Source organism: Seriola dumerili, unplaced genomic scaffold (genome assembly GCF_002260705.1).
Source record: "Seriola dumerili isolate Sdu_G_001 unplaced genomic scaffold, Sdu_1.0 BDQW01000565.1, whole genome shotgun sequence".
NCBI classification, from domain to species: Eukaryota; Metazoa; Chordata; class Actinopteri; order Carangiformes; family Carangidae; genus Seriola; species Seriola dumerili.
The window spans coordinates 92514-114035 of NW_019174820.1; the positions used below are offsets into that span (position 1 = coordinate 92514).

The 21522-nt window shown below is 43.8% G+C and overlaps 1 protein-coding gene across 1 annotated transcript in view; it reads left to right on the plus strand.

Annotated features, from left to right (window-relative positions):
- Nucleotides 1-21522, plus strand: part of mipol1 (mirror-image polydactyly 1) — a 47207-nt gene that overhangs the window by 4511 nt on the left and 21174 nt on the right. Inside the window, exons 3-9 of the mRNA XM_022764713.1 lie at nt 2521-2612; nt 6820-6895; nt 9909-9952; nt 10038-10296; nt 13510-13615; nt 14627-14732; nt 15277-15403. Coding sequence (XP_022620434.1) covers nt 2521-2612; nt 6820-6895; nt 9909-9952; nt 10038-10296; nt 13510-13615; nt 14627-14732; nt 15277-15403 — 810 coding nt within the window. The remainder of the gene's footprint in view (nt 1-2520; nt 2613-6819; nt 6896-9908; nt 9953-10037; nt 10297-13509; nt 13616-14626; nt 14733-15276; nt 15404-21522) is intronic.

A 21522-nucleotide genomic window follows, 5' to 3' on the forward strand; every position in this document is an offset into this window, starting at 1 on the left:
CAACTGAGACTAGACTGAAGCAGCTGAGAGTAGGTAGAAACCAGCCGAGACTAGGCTGAAACCAGCCGAGACTAGACTGAAACCAGCCAAGACTAGGCTGAAACCAGTTGAGACTAGGCTGAAACCAGGTGACACTAGACTGAAGCAACTGAGAGTAGGCAGAAACCAGCTGAGACTACACTGAAAACAGCATATGCTAGACTGAAGCCAGATGAGACCAGGCTGAAACCAGATGAGACTAGGCTGAAACCAGGTGACACTAGACTGAAGCAACTGAGAGTAGGCTGAAATCAGCCGAGACTAGGCAGAAACCAGCCGAGACTAGACTGAAACCAGCCGAGACTAGGCTGAAACCAGTTGAGACTAGACTGAAGCAGCTGAGACTAGGCTGAAGCAGCTGAGAGTAGGCCTAAACCTGATGAGACTAGACTGAATGTTAATAGGACGTGATGATGTTGGTTGTTTACAGCAGTTCTACAACAGTCTTAAACTACGTCCTCACTCTCACACATTGACCACACAAGGTCCAGACACATACCAGGTTTAGACCTGGTCTTGTTAATAGTTCCTTTGCTTGCTTTCCTTCTGACACAATGATGTTAATGTATTAGTAATAATAATATAACACTGACTGGAGTCACTGCTACAGAAGTACATTTTGCATCATACGTTTGCATGTAATGTCATATACAGTATTTCACCACATTAGTGTTTTACCAGATGTTTGTAGCTGAAACATCCCAACAGTCTCTGTCTCTATGTCAGGACAATGACATTAGTGACATTTGAAACATCTATCACATCTGTTCCAATGAAAAGAAACACAGAGTTTCAGTCTATTAATGTGAGGATGTGGGCAGTGAGAGGGAAAACTCTGGGATCAGGTGGTTGGTTTTACCTGTTGCTGTAGTTTAGTGACATCAAACAGAAGTAATAATAGATTTTATCTTTTATTCTGAACTCTGAAAACGACACCTGACTCACCTGATCCTGTGAGCTCATGAATATTTAACTGGCGGAAGTTTAGGAGTCTCTGTCAGCCAATCACAGTCCTCCTCCACCTGTGTGACCTGAAAACGCAGTGAGGTGGCACAGAGTGTGGTGGTTGTCATGGAGATGGTCAGGTGTGCTTTCAGTCAGGAGTTGTGTTGATGGCGTCCGGCAGCTTTAGCAGCAGATCTCTGGACGTTCATTTCGCTCTGCAGAGAGCAAAGAGGAAGATCAGCAGTCTGCAGCAGCAACTGAGACACAAGTAAGACACATCAGAGACATTGTAGACATGAGAATTCAGACTGAAGAGAGACATCAGAGACATGGTCTCTGGAGATGGTCTGGAGGCGGTCGCAGGTGGTCTGGATGTAGGTCTGGAAGTGGTTCTGGATGTGGTCTGGAGGTGGTCTGGAGGTGGTCTGGATGCGGTCTGGATGCGGTCTGGATGTAGGTCTGGATGTAGGTCTGGAAGTGGTTCTGGATGTGGTCTGGAGGTGGTTCCCGAGCTCTTCTGGAGGTGGTCCTGGAGCTGGTTCTGGAGCTGGTCTGGATGGGGTTCCCGAGCTGGTCTGGAGGTGTTCTGGATGTGGTTCTGGAGGTGACCCTGACAGAACGTGGTCTGTGCTGAACACAGTGTGGTACAGATTAAACATGAACCATGTGACCTGCAGGTCATGTGATCACATGTATAGGCTGACTGGAGATCAACTGGGTTTAACAGATTACTGGTCTCTGTTTACTGGTCTGACTGGTGCATTATCAGGATCAGGTGTGATCGGTCAACCTGTTGTTACCTGCTGATGTCAGTACATACCAACAGTCCCAAGTGACGTCATCATGATATCTCTTAGCTGAGGGAGTTTCTTTGGTACAGCACTGGTTGTGTCTGAAATCTCTCCCTCCTTCACTCGGTGTAGAGGACTGTTGGCTGAGCTAATCGCTAACATGGAAAAACACTTTCACACACTCGGCTCATTTTCTCCACACTGTCTTTCTGTCTTTCAGGCTGTTGGTTGTACACTACACTCTGAATGATGCATTGTGGGATACTATGAGTCCACTATGTAGGGTATGATAATTCTTACTATACATTTGGACAGCACTGCAACATGGCATAGTGAGTGATTACGATGATATGAACTGATTAGATTCTGAGGGTCAAAGGTCACAGTGACGTCACAATACATAACTCAAGAATTCATTCACTAATTATAACCTAATTATAACATAATTTAACTCAAATGTATAAAAGGGTAAAATGAAGAAGTGATGACATCATAATGTTCTGCAAAAACACTGTGTGTGTGTGTGTGTGTGTGTGTGTGTGTGTGTGTGTGTGTGTGTGTGAGTGAACCGCAAAGGTCAAAAGTCCTTTTAACTTCTACAATGTGTTCTTTCTTGATTAGACTGGATTTATTCTTCTGTATCTGTCTCTCTGATGGTGATGATGATGTCTGTGGATGTAGAAGTCTGAATCCTCCAGGTCTAGATCTAGGATCAGTGTTTCTGATGTGTATTTTCTGTTTCCAGAGAAACCAGTTCAGAGAGTCCAGAGGAGACCAGTCTGTCAACATGGACGCCCAGCAGGGAGCTCAGGGACTTGCTGGTGGACATGTACACAGGTAAATACTGGCACATCATGTTAGGGAGTCTTACTGGTTTTACTGGAGCTGATGAAACTAATGCTGTGTGTTTATTGGTACTGTCAGAGATGAAGTGTTTACTGGATTGAGCTGCTTTGTGAACACACACACACACACACACACACACACACACACACACACACACACACACACACACACACACACACAAAATCCATCTAAGGTTTGTGTTCACAGGTTAAGAAGGAACAGGTTCTGTGTTACAGCAGCAGATAGTCTCACTGTAAAATCACAGAATGAGTGTGGTGGTGTAATGAATCAGTTTGTCCAGCAGGGGGAGATATGGTCCTTCACACAGATTAACACTGAACAACAACATTGACAGCATGGAGATGAGGTCAAAGGTCACACAGGAATACCACAACTAAAGGCCTGTTCTTGAACTTAACTGAAGGATTGAAATAATTCAGGTTTAATACAAGTCAATTTATTTAAATTTAAAATGTTTTAGAATAATTAGATTTATTAGTCAAACTGAGAAGTACAGACCTGATAAATACAACATGATAACACTCCACAATCATTAATAATCAATAATGAATAATCAGCTGTGGTGAAGGGTGATGGTGTGAACGATTCCTTCAGTTGAACAGGTGTGAACGTGCCTCTGTCCTCTAACAGTTATCTATCATGGTGGAGTGCGTCCTTCGTAATCTGCTGTGTAAATCCGTCTGGAGGACGTCTGTATATTTGGAGTTTGACTTTCTGCTTCATTAAACATGTTTGCAGTGAAACGTCGAGCTGAGAGGCTGGATGTTAACACAGATGATGAAACCTGCTGGAGATCACTGACAGACATCATTATTAGTTGTTACCATAGCAACAACCATTTTACCCTGTTTCTACAATATACATGTAAACAGTAGAATGACAACGGTTTATACAGTCATCTGTTTCGAACATCTGCCTGGGTTAGTGTTACACGTTGTGTTGACTTTTATTTTGTAGGAACCTTTCAGTTAGGACCCAGCTGTATCTCTGAGGTATCAGAAGTACTGATACTAGTAGTATTTGAAGTACTGATACTTGTACTATTTGAAGTACTGATATATGGATCATGTGACAGAAAGTGAACAGTTTTTTATTAATTTCTCTGAGTCTTTTTCTCGCCTCAGTGATAATCCATCATCTGTCGGTGTCTCTCGCCCAGATCAAACACACCATATGAAACAGTTGTGGAGGAAACACAGTATTCAGTGTGTCAGTGAGGGAGCCAGACTCAGATCACTCCATATGTGTCCTGTTTATTTCTGTCTCCTCTTCTGTGGTGCTTCTGTAGACTTACTCTGACCATCACACCATATCACACCTGTACTACAGCTGTACTACACTGATACAGTCAGAGCACAACAACACAGTCACACATCATTAGTTCTGAACAGAAGAAGAAATGTTGTGATCATTTTGATTGACGACTTCTCTGATCAAATCTGATCAATACAATTAAGTGACAACAGTTACAGTTCATTCTTCACACCTTCACTGTTGTCACATGTTGTTGTTTGTTGGTGTTTGTTAACTGAAACATCACAACATGTGAAAACCTAAATTCTTCCTAAAACCAGAGCTGGAGTAAAACTGAAACTTGTGGGAATAAACTTTATTGATAAAAAGGTCCCCACTGAGCACCTGCTGCGCACACACACACACACACACACACACACACACACACACACACACACACACACACACACACACACACACACACACACACACACACACACGCTGGTCAGTAGATTAATATATAGACAGAAGAGGAAGACAAAGGCAGAGAGAGGCTGAGAGTGAATGAGGAGAGGGAGAGGGAGGAGGCGGTCGTGTGAACTGTGTTTAATCTGCAGAGTGGGTGGTCTGCACACACACACACACACACACACACACACACACACACACACACACACACACACACACACACACTGTATTGTTAGATGAGGGTGGGCTGCAGACTCTGGTTTGTTTGGACAGACTGAAGTAGCTGCTATTCATATCTCTGGAGGAATGTGTGTGTGTGTGTGTGTGTGTGTGTGTGTGTGTGTGTGTGTGTGTGTGTGTGTGTGTGTGTGTGTGTGTGTGTTGTGCAGATGTGTAAATGTGGGCCAGTTCTGGTGCAGACCAGATCGTCCACAGTCCCAGTGTCTCTTACTGTTTCCTGTTTGTGATGGCGACAGGGGGCGGGGCTAAATGGACTAAAGCCTCCAAAGGGGGGCGCTGCAGAGCTGAAGGAGGCAAAGACACCGTGAGGTGAACTAGAGTGAAACATGGTCTTCCTCAGAGTCCTGAGTCAGATTTGAATCCTCAGACCTGAACCACAGGTTGGTCTGATTCAGTGTGATGTCACTTCCTGATGAACAGAGTCTGCAGAACTTCATAGAGAATCCTCCTGTTTTTAAGTTTCCTTCAGTATCAAAGAAAAACATCATGATACACTGCAGACAGGAGCTGGTCACATCTGATCACAGCTGATTCAGCTGATCACATCTGATCCAGCTGATCACAGCTGATCCAGCTGATCACATCGGATCACATCTCATTCAGCTGAATCAGCTGCTGTTAATGGGCCTGAGAATAGAACAGACCATGTGAAGAGCTGCAGATGGTTCACTGGATGATGAACAGGCCTGTGTGTTGGTGTTCCCTCTGTAAACACCTGAGGGTCAAACTGTATAAAACTTCTTGTTTGTTTTTTTTAAACAGCAGAAAATGGCTCATTAGTTCAGAATCTATATTCTATGTGGATATTCTATATATTCTCTATCTATAATAAAGAAGCGGATCCATCAGTCAAATCAAAAAGCTGCTAATTAATTTTTAGCTGTAATAAACTGTTTCTTGAGCGCTCAGATTGACTGTTTGTGTAGATGTATGTTGTACATCAGTATTTACTGTATGTTTCTCTGTATTAATATAATACATCTCTGCGTGCGTGTGTTTGTGTGTGTATGTGTGTGTGTCCTGTATAAGTTGCTTCTCTCTTCGGCTTAATGTCGGTATCTAAATTCATGTGCGGCGTGGCGGCGGCGTGGTGTCGGCGGGCCGGATCACAGGCGGATTGTGTTGGATTTGAGCTGAAGCCTCTTTAATCATCGTAACACCGTCATTAATATTCATGCAGTCAGCTGGAGCCCCCCCTCACTCACTGCACCAAACTTTCTGCACAAAATGTATTAAATACAGCTTAAAAAATTAATGGACTTTAGTTTATATTACATGAAGAAGAAGGGGGGCAGATGGGGGACCCCCCCCCCCCCCCCCCCCCCCATTGGTTCATGTAGATTGGTCCTCTGATTGGCCTTTGTGTTTTCCCTTTTTTCTGCAGATTTTTCCATCTTTGACGAGACTTCAAAGCGAGCGCGAAGCATGAACGGTCATTTAGAAGGATTTAAGACATTATCACATCTGTAATTGTACATGAATAATAAGGAGAGCCGCCGCGCTCAATTAGCTCTGAGTCCACAAGAAGATCAGAGACAGGAGGAGGACGTGGGGAGGACAGGGGGAGGACGGGGGAGGCAGAGGACGGCAGGAAATGAGAAAAGTTTCAAAGTGAAAACGCTCAAAGAGTAAATTATTCAATAACTGTTAATATAGCAGAACCAGGACCTGGACCTGGTTCTTTATGTTCTGACACTAGATTCTAAATTACACTCTTTGAAAAAATACTACAATACCCATGAGCCTCAGCTGTTGTCACGTGGGATCAGGTTTCTATAGTGGACAGGTGTTTCAGGTGAAACAGGTTTATTTTAGAAAGTGCAACAGTTCACAAACAAAGTGGAAATACTGCTCCAGCCACCTGTTAATCATCTGTCTGTCTCTCACGTGACTTTCTCTCACCTGTCTGTCTTTATCAGTTTTTAACCAGCAGCGATCCTGTCGTGTCAATCTTTCTAAACACTTGCAGCTCATTAGCAGAGTAAACACAGTCTTAATATCTCGTTAAGGCCTCGTTAAGGACAGTCCACAGCTCCATCAAAGACTCCACCAATCAGAGTGCAGGTGTAATAAGAACATGGCAGATCTCAAGATAAACGCTCATTAAGTCAAAGTAAACAACAAAACACACAGACAGACAGACAGACAGACAGATAACTGACTGCTAACCCTGCAGAGAGTAAGACAGATGAGAGACAGACAGGTGGACTAACAGGTGAACGTCTCTGTCTTTCAGATAATCCCAGACTGAACGCGGAGCTGCGACAACGTCTGCCTTCACCTGCCAGACAACAACTCATCAACCCTGACAGGTAGTGTGACATCACCCCCACCTGTCTGACACCTGTCTACACCTGTCTGAGCCCTATCTATACCTGTCTGACAACTGTCTAATAATAATAATAATAATAATAATAATATTTTATTTGTATAGCACTTTTCAATACAAATAACAAAGTGCTTCACATGAATCAAATAAAAACATAAAAACAAATCAAAGTGAAATGCAAATGAAATTAAAGGACATCTCACAATAACAGCATTTTTATAAGAGTGTGTTTTAAGAAGTGAGGTAAAACGAGGAACTGACTCTGCAAGTCTGATCTCCTCTGGTAGCTTATTTCAAAGTGTAGGGGTCCTGACAGCCCTTATCATCTTCGGTTTTTAATGTAGACCTTGGAGTGGCCAGCAGTGGACTACCAGAGGATCTCAGACTGCGTCCTGGCTCATAAGGGGTTAAAAGTTCAGAAATATAAGGAGGGGCCAGCCCAAGTCTGGCTTTAAAAGTAATTAAAAGAATTTTAAGATCAATCCTAAAATAAACGGGCGGCCAGTGAAGGGATGCATGGACCGGAGTGATGTGGCCACAATTTTTTGGGCCGGGTTAGTAGCCGAGCTGCAGCGTTCTGAACCAACTGTGGGTGTTGATTTTTGACTGAGACAGGTGTAGAGTGAGTTGCAGTAGTCAACGCGGGAGGAAATAAAAGCGTCTCTAGGTCTGTGGCAGAAACTAGAAACTTGACCTTGGCTATGTTTCTCAAATGATAGAAACATGATTGGACAACTTTCTTCACCTCGGGCGTAAAACACAGATCCTGATCAAAAATTACTCCAAGGTTTTTGGCTGAGGGTTTGGTGTCATTGTGTTAATTGATCTAAGTTTTCTATGATTTGGATTCTTTTTGCAGGTGGACCAAGTACGATGACCTCAGATTTTGACTGATTTCATTGCAGGAAGTTGTCTGACATCCAGTATTTTATTTCAGCAAGACAGTTGTGGAGGGTTGCTATATTGGACTTATTACCGGGCCTGACTGGTAGATAAAGTTGTGTATCCAGGGTTTTTCCTGCACAGAGAATTGGGAGGTGGCCGCCTCAGTCAAATTTCGTTCCGTCTCCGCCTCCCGACAAAATTCTAGTACTTGTTTTCTCGGTACTCTGTGGATTTGATCTTTGTAACTGCAATTGCGGCTGTACGCCACTACGCCAATGTAGTGGCGCTGTATCGTAATCCGTGCATCAGGCTGAGGCATCCGAAATTGCCAAAGAAGAAGAATGTGAACGCGCTGGATTTTCTGCCGGCGGAAGGAGACGGCGACCTAATTTTGAGGCTCTTCAAACAAGTGAATAGGGTTGCCACCCATCCCATATAATATGGGACCGTCCCGTATTTGAAAATAAAATGCTGTGTCCTTTACTGAATCAATACGGGACGCCTCCGCCTCCCGACAAAATTCTAGTACTTTTTTTCTCTGTACTCTCTGGATTTGAATCAATACGGGACGCAATTTGTCTCGTATTTTCGTTCATGTTATGTCCTCAAAGTACTGTGAATAATGTAATGTCAAGTAAAACCAAACCAGTTGCCTCCTTTTTTCCACATAAAAGGTGGCAAACCTACAGATGAATATTAAATTTTTAACATTGACGCACACCCAGCTTCTTGAAAAGTTTCCCTAAATTAACGTTACATCCCATCCTGTATGTTTTTTTGTTTTTTGTTTTTTTTTGCAGAAATGTCTCAAATCACAGATTATTTTAAAAAGAGAGTTTGTGAGGAGAGTCGCGAGGACAGGTGAAACAGTGCAGAGATCATTAGTTCTTCTAATATGGGAAAAAAATGTTAATTCATCTCACTAATGAGATACGGTTAATTTGTCAGGACTGACAGTAGGCCTAGTTCTCAGCCACAAGTGGAAAGTGCCGGGGGAGGAGAGGATCAGAGCGTGAGAGAGGAGTCAAGGCGAGAGTACCAAGTCTTTAGAAGTGTATTAACGAGTCTGTATATCTATCTGTCTACACCATTTGAACACAACTTTTTCAAGGATTTTACACAAAAATGGAAGTTTAGAGACAGGTCTGTAATGCTCCAGAGTGGTAGGATCCAGGTTGGGTTTCTTAAGAAGAGGTTTGATGAGAGCAGTTTTAAAATTGGCAGGGACAGAGCCAGAAGTCAGGGAGCTGTTAACAATTGCTAAAATGGAAGGACCAATAGCAGGCGTAGTCTCCTTCAGTAGTCTCGTAGGGACCACATTCAAAGAGCAAAATGAAGACTTAATTTATTTAACCATGTCAGTGAGTGTAAACAAAGACACTGGTGTGAATGAGCTGAGGGAGGAAGTATGAAATGATCTGTGAGTTAAAGGCTCTGGGACAGGTAGATTGTGAGGGTGGGAGCTATCAGTCTGGGATCTGATTTTTTCAATATTTCCAGTAAAAAATATCTTAAACTGTTTGCAGAGGTGAGGTGAAGAATGCAAGTGGTTGACAGAGACAGGAAATGCAGGGGACAGAGGACCTGGTCTGAGCTCAGACCCGTTGGCTGTAGACTGTCAGGGTTCTTCTGAACAGACTCCTGTCAGTGTGAGGTCAGAAACACAATATAAAACTTGGCTAAGCTAACATTGCTAACACTTTAGCTGCTACAGAGTAGCTTTATGTCATATATCATTCACACACCTTGTTTCCATGTGTGAGCTTCAGCTTCAACCTTTTGTCCACTGGCTGTGAGCCAATTGTTTAGCATCAAACCCTCTTCACCTGAAGAGCTGTGAGAGACCTGTCAGCCAATAAGCCAGCAGGATTTCCCTGTCTCTGATTGGTCTGATTTAAAATGAAATTACAACACTGCCATCACCTTTCAGTTACACGCTGACAAACCGCTCAAAATGAGTCCTGAGTCGGTACTGAACCACATGTTGATCTGATTCAGTGTGACTTCACTTCCTGATGATGTCATGATCTCTGATGTCCCTTCAGAATAAAACTCCAGAGAAACAGAGGCTGCAGAACTTCATTGAGAATCGTGTTTCTGATGTTTTACAGATCAGGGACCGGTCTGAGTCTGGACTACATCGAGTGGCCTCAGGGTAAGATATCTCATCTCATCTCATCTCATCTCATCTCATCTCATCTCATCTCATCTCATCTCATCTCATCTCATCTCTCCCTCAGCTTCCCAGCACCTCCAGGATCATCCAAGCTCCTGCTCCCCCTCCCCTCTGTCCCACAGGAGGTTTGTCTCTCCTGTCTCACCCCTCTTCCACAGGAGGTCTGTCTCTCCGTTGCCTTCCAGACCTTCAGGAGGTGCAGGGGAGATGGAGATGGACCCCAGCAGAGACCCTTCTCCTCGGGCAGAGAGCTGTGGAGGTGGAGCACCCAGAGGACCTGGAAGTCCCGCCCATAGAAGACACCTGGTCACTGCTGACGACAGGTGAGAGAGGGGATACTATTACTACTGCTACTACTACTATTAGTGCTACTATTACTGCTACTGCTACTACTACTAGTGCTACTATTACTACTACTAGTACTGCTACTACTACTTCTGCTGCTTCTGTTACTAAAAGTAGTGATGGTGTGCCTCTTTAGGTCTGCCTTATATTAATTTTTTGAAAAAAAAAAAAACATTCCTTGGACAGGCGCCAGCTCCCATCGTTCACTTAAAAGAGCTGGCTCGTTCGCGACCGACACATCACTGATATGTCCCTTCACTGCTCTGCTGAGACTGGGAAGCACTTGTTGACTGGTGGTGTAGAGTGTCAAACACATGACACTCCTGATATTTAATGCTGTGCTGCGTCGACAGATGTTTCAGTATGTTGATGGTGTTTCCACCCTTGCTTGAAATCTTAGTGCCACAGACATTGCACGTTGCACTGTTGTGCACTGTATTGCGTCATTTCGTGTGAAATTAAGCCACACTTCCTCAAACCCTTAGTTGTTGTTCGCGCTGACTGCCTCTCGCGAAAGTGTGACATCATTGTTTTGCAAGGCACGTGGAACTAAGTGGAAGGCATCGATAAGTGAATCGCTAAGCATAAATGCAAATGATGTGGATGGATCGAACCAGTTCAAACTGGTTCTCAACTGGAACTGTTTCTTGATTCTCATCCCTAACTAAAAGTAATAATAGTAACAATGATAATTTTGTGGAGAAAATGTACTTAAGTCTTAAAGTTTCTCTGGAGCTGTGGAAACTGAAGTGGCAAAAATGAAAGGAGCTTTAGTGTCAGTAGAGGTGGTAACACTGAAAGGAGTGGAAATGTCAGCTGAAGTAATAGAACTGAAAGGAGAGGAAGAGTCAGAGGTGAGTGCTGTAGGTAGCTGATGTGATGAATGAAAGAAAACTGCTGATAGTTCATGTGAATGTACTAAAAGCAGTTGGAATGTTCACACTTAGATTGAAAGGTGAAAGTTGTTGTTTTAAATTTATTTTTTTTCAGGCTTTTTATGCCTTTATTGATAGTGCAGTAGAGAGAGACAGGAAATGGGGAGGCAGAGAGAGGGGGAATGACATGCAGCTAAGGGCTGTCCGATGCGGGACTCGACCCGGGGCCAACTGCAGCGAGGACTGTGGCCTCCACACATGGGGCGGATGCTCATCCAACTGAGCTACTCGACGCCCCGAAAGTTGTTGTTAAGTAGACGCTACAGTGTTCTGGACAGTTTCTAAGGTTTTCATTAGATGTTTATTAATCATCATCAACATCATCATAATACTATATAGAGTATAATATATTAACAGTCTCTTTTCTTCATCAACATGTTCAAAATGTGTTTTCAAATAAAAAAGTGGAGTAGAAACAGAGATAATGTTTAATTATTTATAAAAAAGGACCCAAGACATATAAATATGTTCATGTTATCGATCATCTGCATCACAGACTGAACATCTCCATACACTAGTCTTGGTGTTTTTTTCCACAAGTCGCTGTGGACATGCTGCTGTCATCCAACATGCTGTTATTGTTTCCTGTTCCTGTCTTCTTCTCCTCCAGTTTGATGTCAGACTGGAAACAAACAACAACAGTTGTAGTGCTGTTATACTGCCCTCTATAGAGTCCTGTTAGAATCACATCTCCAGGACCTTTGACATCTTTGTACCTTCAGTCCTGCAGAACAACCAATACCGTCACAGTTTCAGAGTTGTAGCATGGACTTGGTGCTGAATGAGTTCTAGTGACAGTATTTTAAATGAGACCTGAAATATGTGAAGACACTTAAACCAAGGCATGATGTATCTATAGATTATTACACATTTGAATAATAATCCTATTATGCATATTGGATATTCCATAATGTACTGTAGTGTTTTTGAAATGTTCTCTACAGTGAGCAGAGTTATTAAAAAGTTTATTGCTTTTGATTAAACTTCCTCAGCTTTCTTTAGATTCTGTAATTCCTGTGTTTTTTGCTTCTTTTGTCTCTTTTGATGCATTTTCAGATGAGATCTGTGGAGCAGTTAGAGATGCATCACTGTATGAAATGTGACCTATTAAATTTAGATGTGATTTGATTAGTGGAAGCGTTAGAGATCGAGACAGAAATAGAAAGATAGTAAAAGCAATCGAGGCGGGAAGAGAGGGAAGTTGATTAGAAGCAGCTGATATTATAAAGTGAGAAACACTCAATTACAGAAGACAGTGTCAGCCATATTCCAGTGTCTTATTTACCCGCTTTATTACGCTAAGAAGCAGCCTGACCTTTAAGGTGATATGAGAGAATTACAGGCGAACATCAGTCACTGCTTATTAAAGCAACACCTCATAACCTGCTGCCTTCATCTCTGAGCCTCATATCTGATAATGTGAGGCCACAACCTCAGGTTAAAACACCTGACCTGACTACACACAGGTGAAACTCTAATGAAACACACACTGAGGTAATGTCACAGGAGTCCTGACCAATCACAGCCTCACTGACCACCAGCTCACCTGCTGCATTCATTATGGGATGTGTCTACAGCAGGAGACCCACATTTCAAAATACAAGTTATTTCCATACCTGATACTGACGGGTTTATAAAGATCTGAGGTGTACTGGGCCTGCCCCGGGGCCAGGACCTGACCCTGGGGCTCATCCAGACTAAAACTGTGCACACCTCCACACGATTTGTCCTTATTAATTATTAATCACAATCAACTTTGGCGAGCCTCATGCTCCACCCACAACATTCCCACATTTAACCATAAATGGAGTTCCTGAATGTTCTCCTGTCAGCTTTATTTTTATAGATCCAAACTTTGGCATGGGAAGTGGCATACACCTCTTTCAGTCCCCATGATAGATGAGAACCCAGAGAACCTAGGGAACCCAGATCCTCATTCTGGCTCCATTGTCTGTCACTTCATATGAGTGTTTCTGCTGTTAAGAGTTGCTGGTGCAGAACCTTGGATCACATACAGAACCTCAGATCAAGTACGGAACCTCAGATCAGAACAGATCCTAAGTTTAGAACAGAACCTCAGATCATGTACGGAACTTCAGATCAGAACAGAACCTTAGATTAGAACAGAACCTAAGCATTGCTATAGAGAAACCTATTGGTTCTCAAACGTCTCTGTGACCTGGTCATGTATGTCACATGTGTGCCGTGTTGTTCTGGGGGTGGTCTCTGGTTCTAACTGGATCCTGTTCTCCTCAGTCTTCATCAGGACGTCTCAGTTGGTGGACTCCAGAGTTTTGATCGAGACAGGAACATCTCGTTTCTCCTGAAGGAGCTCGACGCTCTGAGAGAACTCAACAAGAAGGTAAATACAGACACACACGACTCACCTGACACCTCACCTGAGACCTTGGTGTCAGGACTCAGTCCTACAGGTGTTTAATAAGTGAAGGAGATCAGGTGAAGCTCAGACATGTTGTTAGAGGAGTGAGGAGAGGAGGGCTCTGAAGAGAGCAGGTAAAACCAACAATGGATCTGAGGACATTTACTGGTACCACTTCACAATAAGACGACCCTCATAAAGGATTAATGAATGGTTTATAACTAGTTTATTAATTAGCTTGTTAATACTTTATAAATCTTCTATAAGCTGTTACAACACATCAGATAAAATCTTTATCTGTACTGTTCAGCCTCATATCTCTGTTTTCTTCATCATCAGTGTTTGTAGCAGCTGCTTCATCACGTTTGTTCAGTTACTAACAATTAACCACCGTCAGCATCTTAATGGTCAAAGAGTTTGGCATATTAATAAATGATGTGTGTTTCACACTTTACTAAAGGCTCCTGTCACCAGTTATAAGTGATAGTGAGTCATTAGTCAGATTAATGAGTAGGAAGCATTAAGTTTATCTTGCCAGATAGTGTTCCTGTGTCAGTGTATGAAAACAGTGTTATAATTTGTTTATAATAGTTTATGATTTATAAAGTGTTAATAACTGAATTGATAACCTTTTTATTACCTTACCTTTACCGTATAAATCCTTGATAAAGGAAGTCTTATTGTGAAGTGGAACGATTGACGTGCTCCTCTTCTTTGTTTCTCAGGTTCATGAACATCTGAAGCTTTTCTTTCTCTCCTGTGACAGTGAACTGAGTCTGTTCTGACAAAAGATTCATTGGTAGTACATTATTGATACAACAGTAGTCACCAATCACAGAACGTCATGATGAAATCAGACTTTTATCTGAAAGATCCTGTGAAACACAGAAGAAGAAGAAGATCCTTACAACAACACAGAAGGTTCTGGTCCTGGTCTTGGTCTTGGTCCTGGTCCTTGAGAGAGGTCCTTACTAACACCTGACTGTCTTCTAGCTGCAGGACCAGCTGCTTCAGAAGGAGAAGGAGCTGCAGAGGAGGGAGGTGGAGGAGGAGCTGAGGGAGGAGCAGAGGGAGGCCCGAGGCTGGGAGAGACCTGCTGGTGAGGGGGGGTCACAGTTTACTCTCCTCTTAATCAGATCTGATCAAACCTAAACTTCTTAAATATTTGATTATTTTTCATGCACACTGTTTAATACCAACACACACACACACACACACACTGTAATTAAAACAACAGCAGTGGTAACGAGGTGACAGTTAACGAGGCAGTTGTTAGTTTAACAGAACAGTGTGTGTGTTTAATATTGATTTAACTGAGCTGTGTGAGTATCTGTGTGTGTCTGTGTGTGTGTATGTGTCTGTGTGTATTTCTATCTTTGTGAGGACCAGTTTCAATTACAGACCCAACAGAGTCAGGACATTTTTGTCGATCCTCACACCTTCAAAGATCTGAGGGTTCAGACCTGATTTTAAGGTTCAGGTTAGAACTAGGTTCTGGTTAGATCCAGGTTCTGGTTAGAACCACAGAACTGAACAGAAACTTTTCAAATGAAATGACTAACAATAAACCCCTGATTTTAACAGTAACACCTCTTCTCTCCTCTCCTCTCCCCTCCCCCTCTCCTTTCCTCTCCTCTCCTCAGCGGTGTTGGAGGAGGTGTTGGCAGCTCAGAAGGACAGAGATCAGGCTCTGATGTCACGACTCCTGTTGGCCAATGAGGAGAGAGACGAGGCTCTGCTTCGTGCACGCCGACTACAGCAGGCTGCTGAGTATGACACACACACACACACACACACACACTCTCTCCTTCTCTCTCTCTCTCTCTCTCTGGGCTCTGATTGGTCCAGACAGAACGACATCAGGTTGTTAAATATGTTGTTTTTGCTGCAGACAGATTGATGATCAATAACTATATTGATCTTTATTGTTGACCTTTGACCTACAGAGTGTCTGTAAACACAGACCTGCAGGTTCAGGTCCTGGTCTTGTACTCGGTCGACCCCCTCCGGACACTGAACTGTAAGAGCTGCAGGTGCATTGTGGGTAATGTAGGCTCCATCCATCATGAGCCTGACATGAAGAATGTGTTGAGGAGGCAACAGGTGTTTGTTTGTTTGTTTGATTATTCACTAATTTACATGTTTACTGTGTTTACCTGGTGGAAAACAACAACCCCCCCCCAAATACACCAGAAAATCTAATTAGAGATAATAGTTGCTCTCTCCCTCACTCCTCCCCCTGCCTCTCCCTGTCTCCCCCTGTCTCCACTCCCCTCCCCTCCTCCCCTCCCTCTTCATTATTCACCACGTCGGTCTCGTTAAGAGCTGTGAAACGAGCTCTCGTCCTGTTCGAGGAGCCACCAAATACACCAGAAAATCTAATTAGAGATATTACACCCCCTCCTCCCCCTGACCCCCCTCCTCCTTCCTCCCTACACCACCACCCCCCCCCAGGATGAGAGGGTAATTGATTTTGGAGGCCACAATCCTTTTTATGAGGGACAGAATATGGAAGAGCATGTTCCGTCTGTCTGTGTGTGTGTGTGTGTGTGTGTGTGTGTGTGTGTGTGTGTGCGTGCGTGCGTGCGTGCGTGCGTGCGTGCGTGCGTGCGTGCGTGCGTGCGTGCGTGCGTGCGTGCGTGCGTGCGTGCGTGCGTGCGTGCGTGCGTGCGTGCGTGCGTGCGTGCGTGCGTGCGTGCGTGCGTGCGTGCGTGCGTGCGTGCGTGCGTGCGTGCGTGCGTGCGTGCGTGCGTGCGTGCGTGCGTGCGTGCGTGCGTGCGTGCGTGCGTGCGTGCGTGCGCGTGTGTGTGTGTTTTCCTAATGGAGAGAGCAGCCTGTAATACCTCTGTAAATGTGTGTGTTTTTGTGTGTTTTAGCTGAAGTGTGTGTATGAATAATGTGAATCTGCTGCTGTCACTGTTTGTTTTTCTACATTTCTTTGTCAAACACTGTGAAGATCATCTTCATCTTCATCAGCTGATTCTTTTGTTCATAAAACTCATTAGTATGACGATATCGTTTCCACTCAGTTACCTACAGTTAAAGAATCAAAGACGCTTTTTATTATTTACATTATCAATAATCAGCTAATTATTTATCCATTAATCAACTAATTCACTAATGAACTAATCCATTTAATATAAAGGTGAAGATGACTTACAGATTCTGATAGGACCAGGTGATTCAGTTCAGTCTGACGAACCAGTTTAGTCTGAAGAACCACTTCAGTCTGACGAACCAGGTGAGTCTGAAGAACCAGTTCAGACTTAAGAAACAGTCCAGTCAAAGAACCAGGAGAGTTTGAAGAACCAGATCAGACTGAAGAATCGGGAGAGTCTGAAGAACCAGTTCAGTCTGACGAACCAGGAGAGTCTGAAGAACCAGTTCAGTCTTAAGAAACAGTCCAGTCAAAGAACCAGGAGAGTTTGAAGAACCAGATCAGACTGAAGAATCGGGAGAGTCTGAAGAACCAGTTCAGTCTGACGAACCAGGAGAGTCTGAAGAACCAGTTCAGTCTTAAGAAACAGTCCAGTCAAAGAACCAGGAGAGTTTGAAGAACCAGATCAGACTGAAGAATCGGGAGAGTCTGAAGAACCAGTTCAGTCTGACGAACCAGGAGAGTCTGAAGAACCAGTTCAGTCTTAAGAAACAGTCCAGTCAAAGAACCAGGAGAGTTTGAAGAACCAGATCAGCCTGAAGAACCGGGAGAGTCTGAAGAACCAGTTCAGTCTGAAGAACTAGTCCAATCAAAGAACCAGGAGAGTTTGAAGAACCAGTTCAGCCTGAAGAACCAGGAGAGTCTGAAGAACCAGTTTAGCCTGAAGAACCGGGAGAGTTTGAAGAACCAGTTCAGTCTGAAGAACCGGGAGAGTTTGAAGAATCAGGTGAGTTTGATGAACCAGGAGAGTCTGTAGAACCAGTTTAGTCAAAGAACCAGGCTTGTCTGAAGAACCAGTTTAGTCTGAAGAACCAGTTCAGTCAAAGAACCAGGAGAGTTTGAAGAACCGGATCAGCCTGAAGAACTGGGAGAGTCTGAAGAACCAGTTCAGTCTTGAGAACCAGTTCAGTCTGACGAACCAGGAGTGTCTGAAGAACCAGTTCAATCTTAAGAACCAGTCCAGTCAAAGAACCAGCAGAGTTTGAAGAACTAGTTCAACCTGAAGAACCAAGAGAGTTTGAAGAATCATTTCAGTTGAAGAACCAGTTCAGTCTGAACAACCAGGGGAGTCTGAAGAATCAGGTGAGTTTAATGAACCAGGAGAGTCTGTAGAACCAGTTCAGTCAGAAGAACCAGTTTAGTCTGTAGAACCAGTTCAGTCTGACGAACCAGTTCAGTCGAAGAACAAGTTCAGTGTGTAGAACCAGTTCAGTCTGAAGAACCAGTTCCTTCTTAAAAACCAGTTCAGTCTGAAGAACCAGTTCAGTCTGGCGAACTTGGAGAGTTTAAAGAACCAGTTCAGTGTGAAGAACCAGTTCAGTCTTAAGAACCAGTCCAGTCAAAGAACCAGGAGAGTTTGAAGAACCGGGAGAGTCTGAAGAACCAGTTCAGTTGAAGAATCAGTTCAGTCTGAAGAACAAAGAGAGTTTGAAGAACCAGTTCAGCCTGAAGAACCAGGGGAGTCTGAAGAATCAGGTGAGTTCGATGAACCATGAGAGTCTGTAGAACCAGCTCAGTCTGTAGAACCAGTTCAGTCTTAAAAACCAGTCCAGTCAAAGAACCAGGAGAGTTTGAAGAACCAGATCGGCCTGAAGAACCGGGAGAGTCTGAAGAACCAGGAGAGTTTGAAGAACCAGATTAGCCTGAAGAACCGGGAGAGTCTGAAGAACCAGGAGAGTTTGAGGAACCAGTTCAGTCGAAGAACAAGTTCAGTGTGTAGAACCAGTTCATCCTTAAAAACCAGCTCAGTCTGAAGAACCAGTTCAGTCTGGTGATCTTGTTTAGTCTGAAGAACCGGGAGAGTCTGAAGAACCAAGAGAGTTTGAAGAACCATTTCAGTCGAAGAACCAGTGAAGTCGGAAGAACCAGTTCAGTCTGAAAAACCAGTTCAGTCTGACGAACCAGTTTAGTCTGAAGAACCACTTCAGTCTGACGAACCAGGAGAGTCTGAAGAACCAGTTCAGTCTTAAGAACTAGTCCAGTTAAAGAACCAGGAGAGTTTGAAGAACCAGTTCAGCCTGAAGAACCGGGAGAGTTTGAAGAACCAGTTCAGCCTGAAGAACCGGGAGAGTTTGAAGAATCCGTTCAGTGTGAAGAACCAGTTCAGTATGAAGAACCAGGGGAGTCTGAAGAATCAGGTGAGTTTGATGAACCAGGAGAGTCTGTAGAACCAGTTTAGTCGAAGAACCAGGCTTGTCTGAAGAACCAGTTTAGTCGAAGAACCAGTTTAGTCTGAAGAACCAGTTCAGTCTGACGAACCAGGAGAGTCTGAAGAACCAGTTCAGTCTTAAGAAACAGTCCAGTCAAAGAACCAGGAGAGTTTGAAGAACCGGATCAGCCTGAAGAACCGGGAGAGTCTGAAGAACCAGTTCAGTCTTGAGAACCAGTTCAGTCTGACGAACCAGGAGTGTCTGAAGAACCAGTTCAGTCTTAAGAACCAGTCCAGTCAAAGAACCAGCAGAGTTTGAAGAACCAGTTCAGCCTGAAGAACCGGAAGAGTCTGAAGAATCAGGTGAGTTCGATGAACCAGGAGAGTCTGTAGAACCAGCTTAGTCTGTAGAACCAGTTCAGTCTGACGAACCAGGAGAGTCTGAAGAACCAGTTCAGTCTTAAGAACCAATCCAGTCAAAGAACCAGGAGAGTTTGAAGAACCAGATGAGCCTGAAGAACTGGGAGAGTCTGAAGAACCAGGAGAGTTTGAAGAACCAGATCAGCCTGAAGAACCGGGAGAGTCTGAAGAACCAGTTCAGTCTGAAGAACCAGTTCAGTCAAAGAACAAGCAGAGTTTGAAGAACTAGTTCAACCTGAAGAACCGGGAGAGTTTGAAGAATCCGTTCAGTGTGAAGAACCAGTTCAGTCTCAACAACCAGGGGAGTCTGAAGAATCAGGTGAGTTCGATGAACCAGGAGAGTCTGTAGAACCAGTTCAGTCAGAAGAACCAGTTTAGTCTGTAGAACCAGTTCAGTCTGACGAACCAGGAGAGTCTGAAGAACCAGTTCAGTCTTAAGAACCAGTCCAGTCAAAGAACCAGAAGAGTTTGAAGAACCAGATCAGCCTGAAGAACTGGGAGAGTCTGAAGAACCAGTTCAGATGAGGAATCAGTTCAGTCTGAAGAACCAAGAGAGTTTGAAGAACCAGTTCAGTCTGAAGAACCAGGGGAGTCTGAAGAATCAGGTGAGTTCGATGAACCAGGAGAGTCTGTAGAACCAGTTCAGTCTGTAGAACCAGTTCAGTCTGACGAACCAGGAGAGTCTGAAGAACCAGATCAGCCTGAAGAACCAGGAGAGTCTGAAGAACCAGTTCAGTCTGAAGAACCAGTTCAGTCGAAGAACAAGTTCAGTGTGTAGAACCAGTTCAGTCTGAAGAACCAGTTCCTTCTTAAAAACCAGTTCAGCCTGAAGAACCAGTTCAGTCTGGCGAACTTGGAGAGTTTAAAGAACCAGTTCAGTGTGAAGAACCAGTTCAGTCTTAAGAACCAGTCCAGTCAAAGAACCAGGAGAGTTTGAAGAACCAGGAGAGTTTGAAGAACCGGGAGAGTCTGAAGAACCAGTTCAGTTGAAGAATCAGTTCAGTCTGAAGAACAAAGATAGTTTGAAGAACCAGTTCAGCCTGAAGAACCAGGGGAGTCTGAAGAATCAGGTGAGTTCGATGAACCATGAGAGTCTGTAGAACCAGCTCAGTCTGTAGAACCAGTTCAGTCTTAAAAACCAGTCCAGTCAAAGAACCAGGAGAGTCTGAAGAACCAGATCAGCCTGAAGAACCGGGAGAGTCTGAAGAACCAGTTCAGTCTGAAGAACCAGTTCAGTCGAAGAACAAGTTCAGTGTGTAGAACCAGTTCAGTCTGAAGAACCAGTTCCTTCTTACAAACCAGTTCAGTCTGAAGAACCAGTTCAGTCTGGCGAACTTGGAGAGTTTAAAGAACCAGTTCAGTGTGAAGAACCAGTTCAGTGTGAAGAACCAGTTCAGTCTTAAGAACCAGTCCAGTCAAAGAACCAGGAGAGTTTGAAGAACCGGGAGAGTCTGAAGAACCAGTTCAGTTGAAGAATCAGTTCAGTCTGAAGAACAAAGAGTTTGAAGAACCAGTTCAGCCTGAAGAACCAGGGGAGTCTGAAGAATCAGGTGAGTTCGATGAACCATGAGAGTCTGTAGAACCAGCTCAGTCTGTAGAACCAGTTCAGTCTTAAAAACCAGTCCAGTCAAAGAACCAGGAGAGTTTGAAGAACCAGATCAGCCTGAAAAACCGGGAGAGTCTGAAGAACCAGGAGAGTTTGAAGAACCAGATTAGCCTGAAGAACCGGGAGAGTCTGAAGAACCGGGAGAGTTTGAGGAACCAGTTCAGTCGAAGAACAAGTTCAGTGTGTAGAACCAGTTCATCCTTAAAAACCAGCTCAGTCTGAAGAACCAGTTCAGTCTGGTGAACTTGGAGAGTTTAAAGAACCAGTTCAGTCTGAAGAACCAGTTTGGTCTTGAGAATCAGTTCAGTCTTAAGAACCAGGAGAGTTTGAAGACCCTGTTAAATGTTGACACAGACGATTTGGTTCACAGTTTGTGGTTTTAGTATTGTTTTAGATAAGTGTTTCTCAAAGAGTGGTCCATGGATCTGTTTACTGGAAGATTACTTGTGGATAGTGAATTTTACATGGGACAATGAATAGACATGCAGCAGTGTTGTGGTTGTCCCCTGGACAGACTGATTAACATATCAAGCATGGACTAATTTTACCTGTCATGG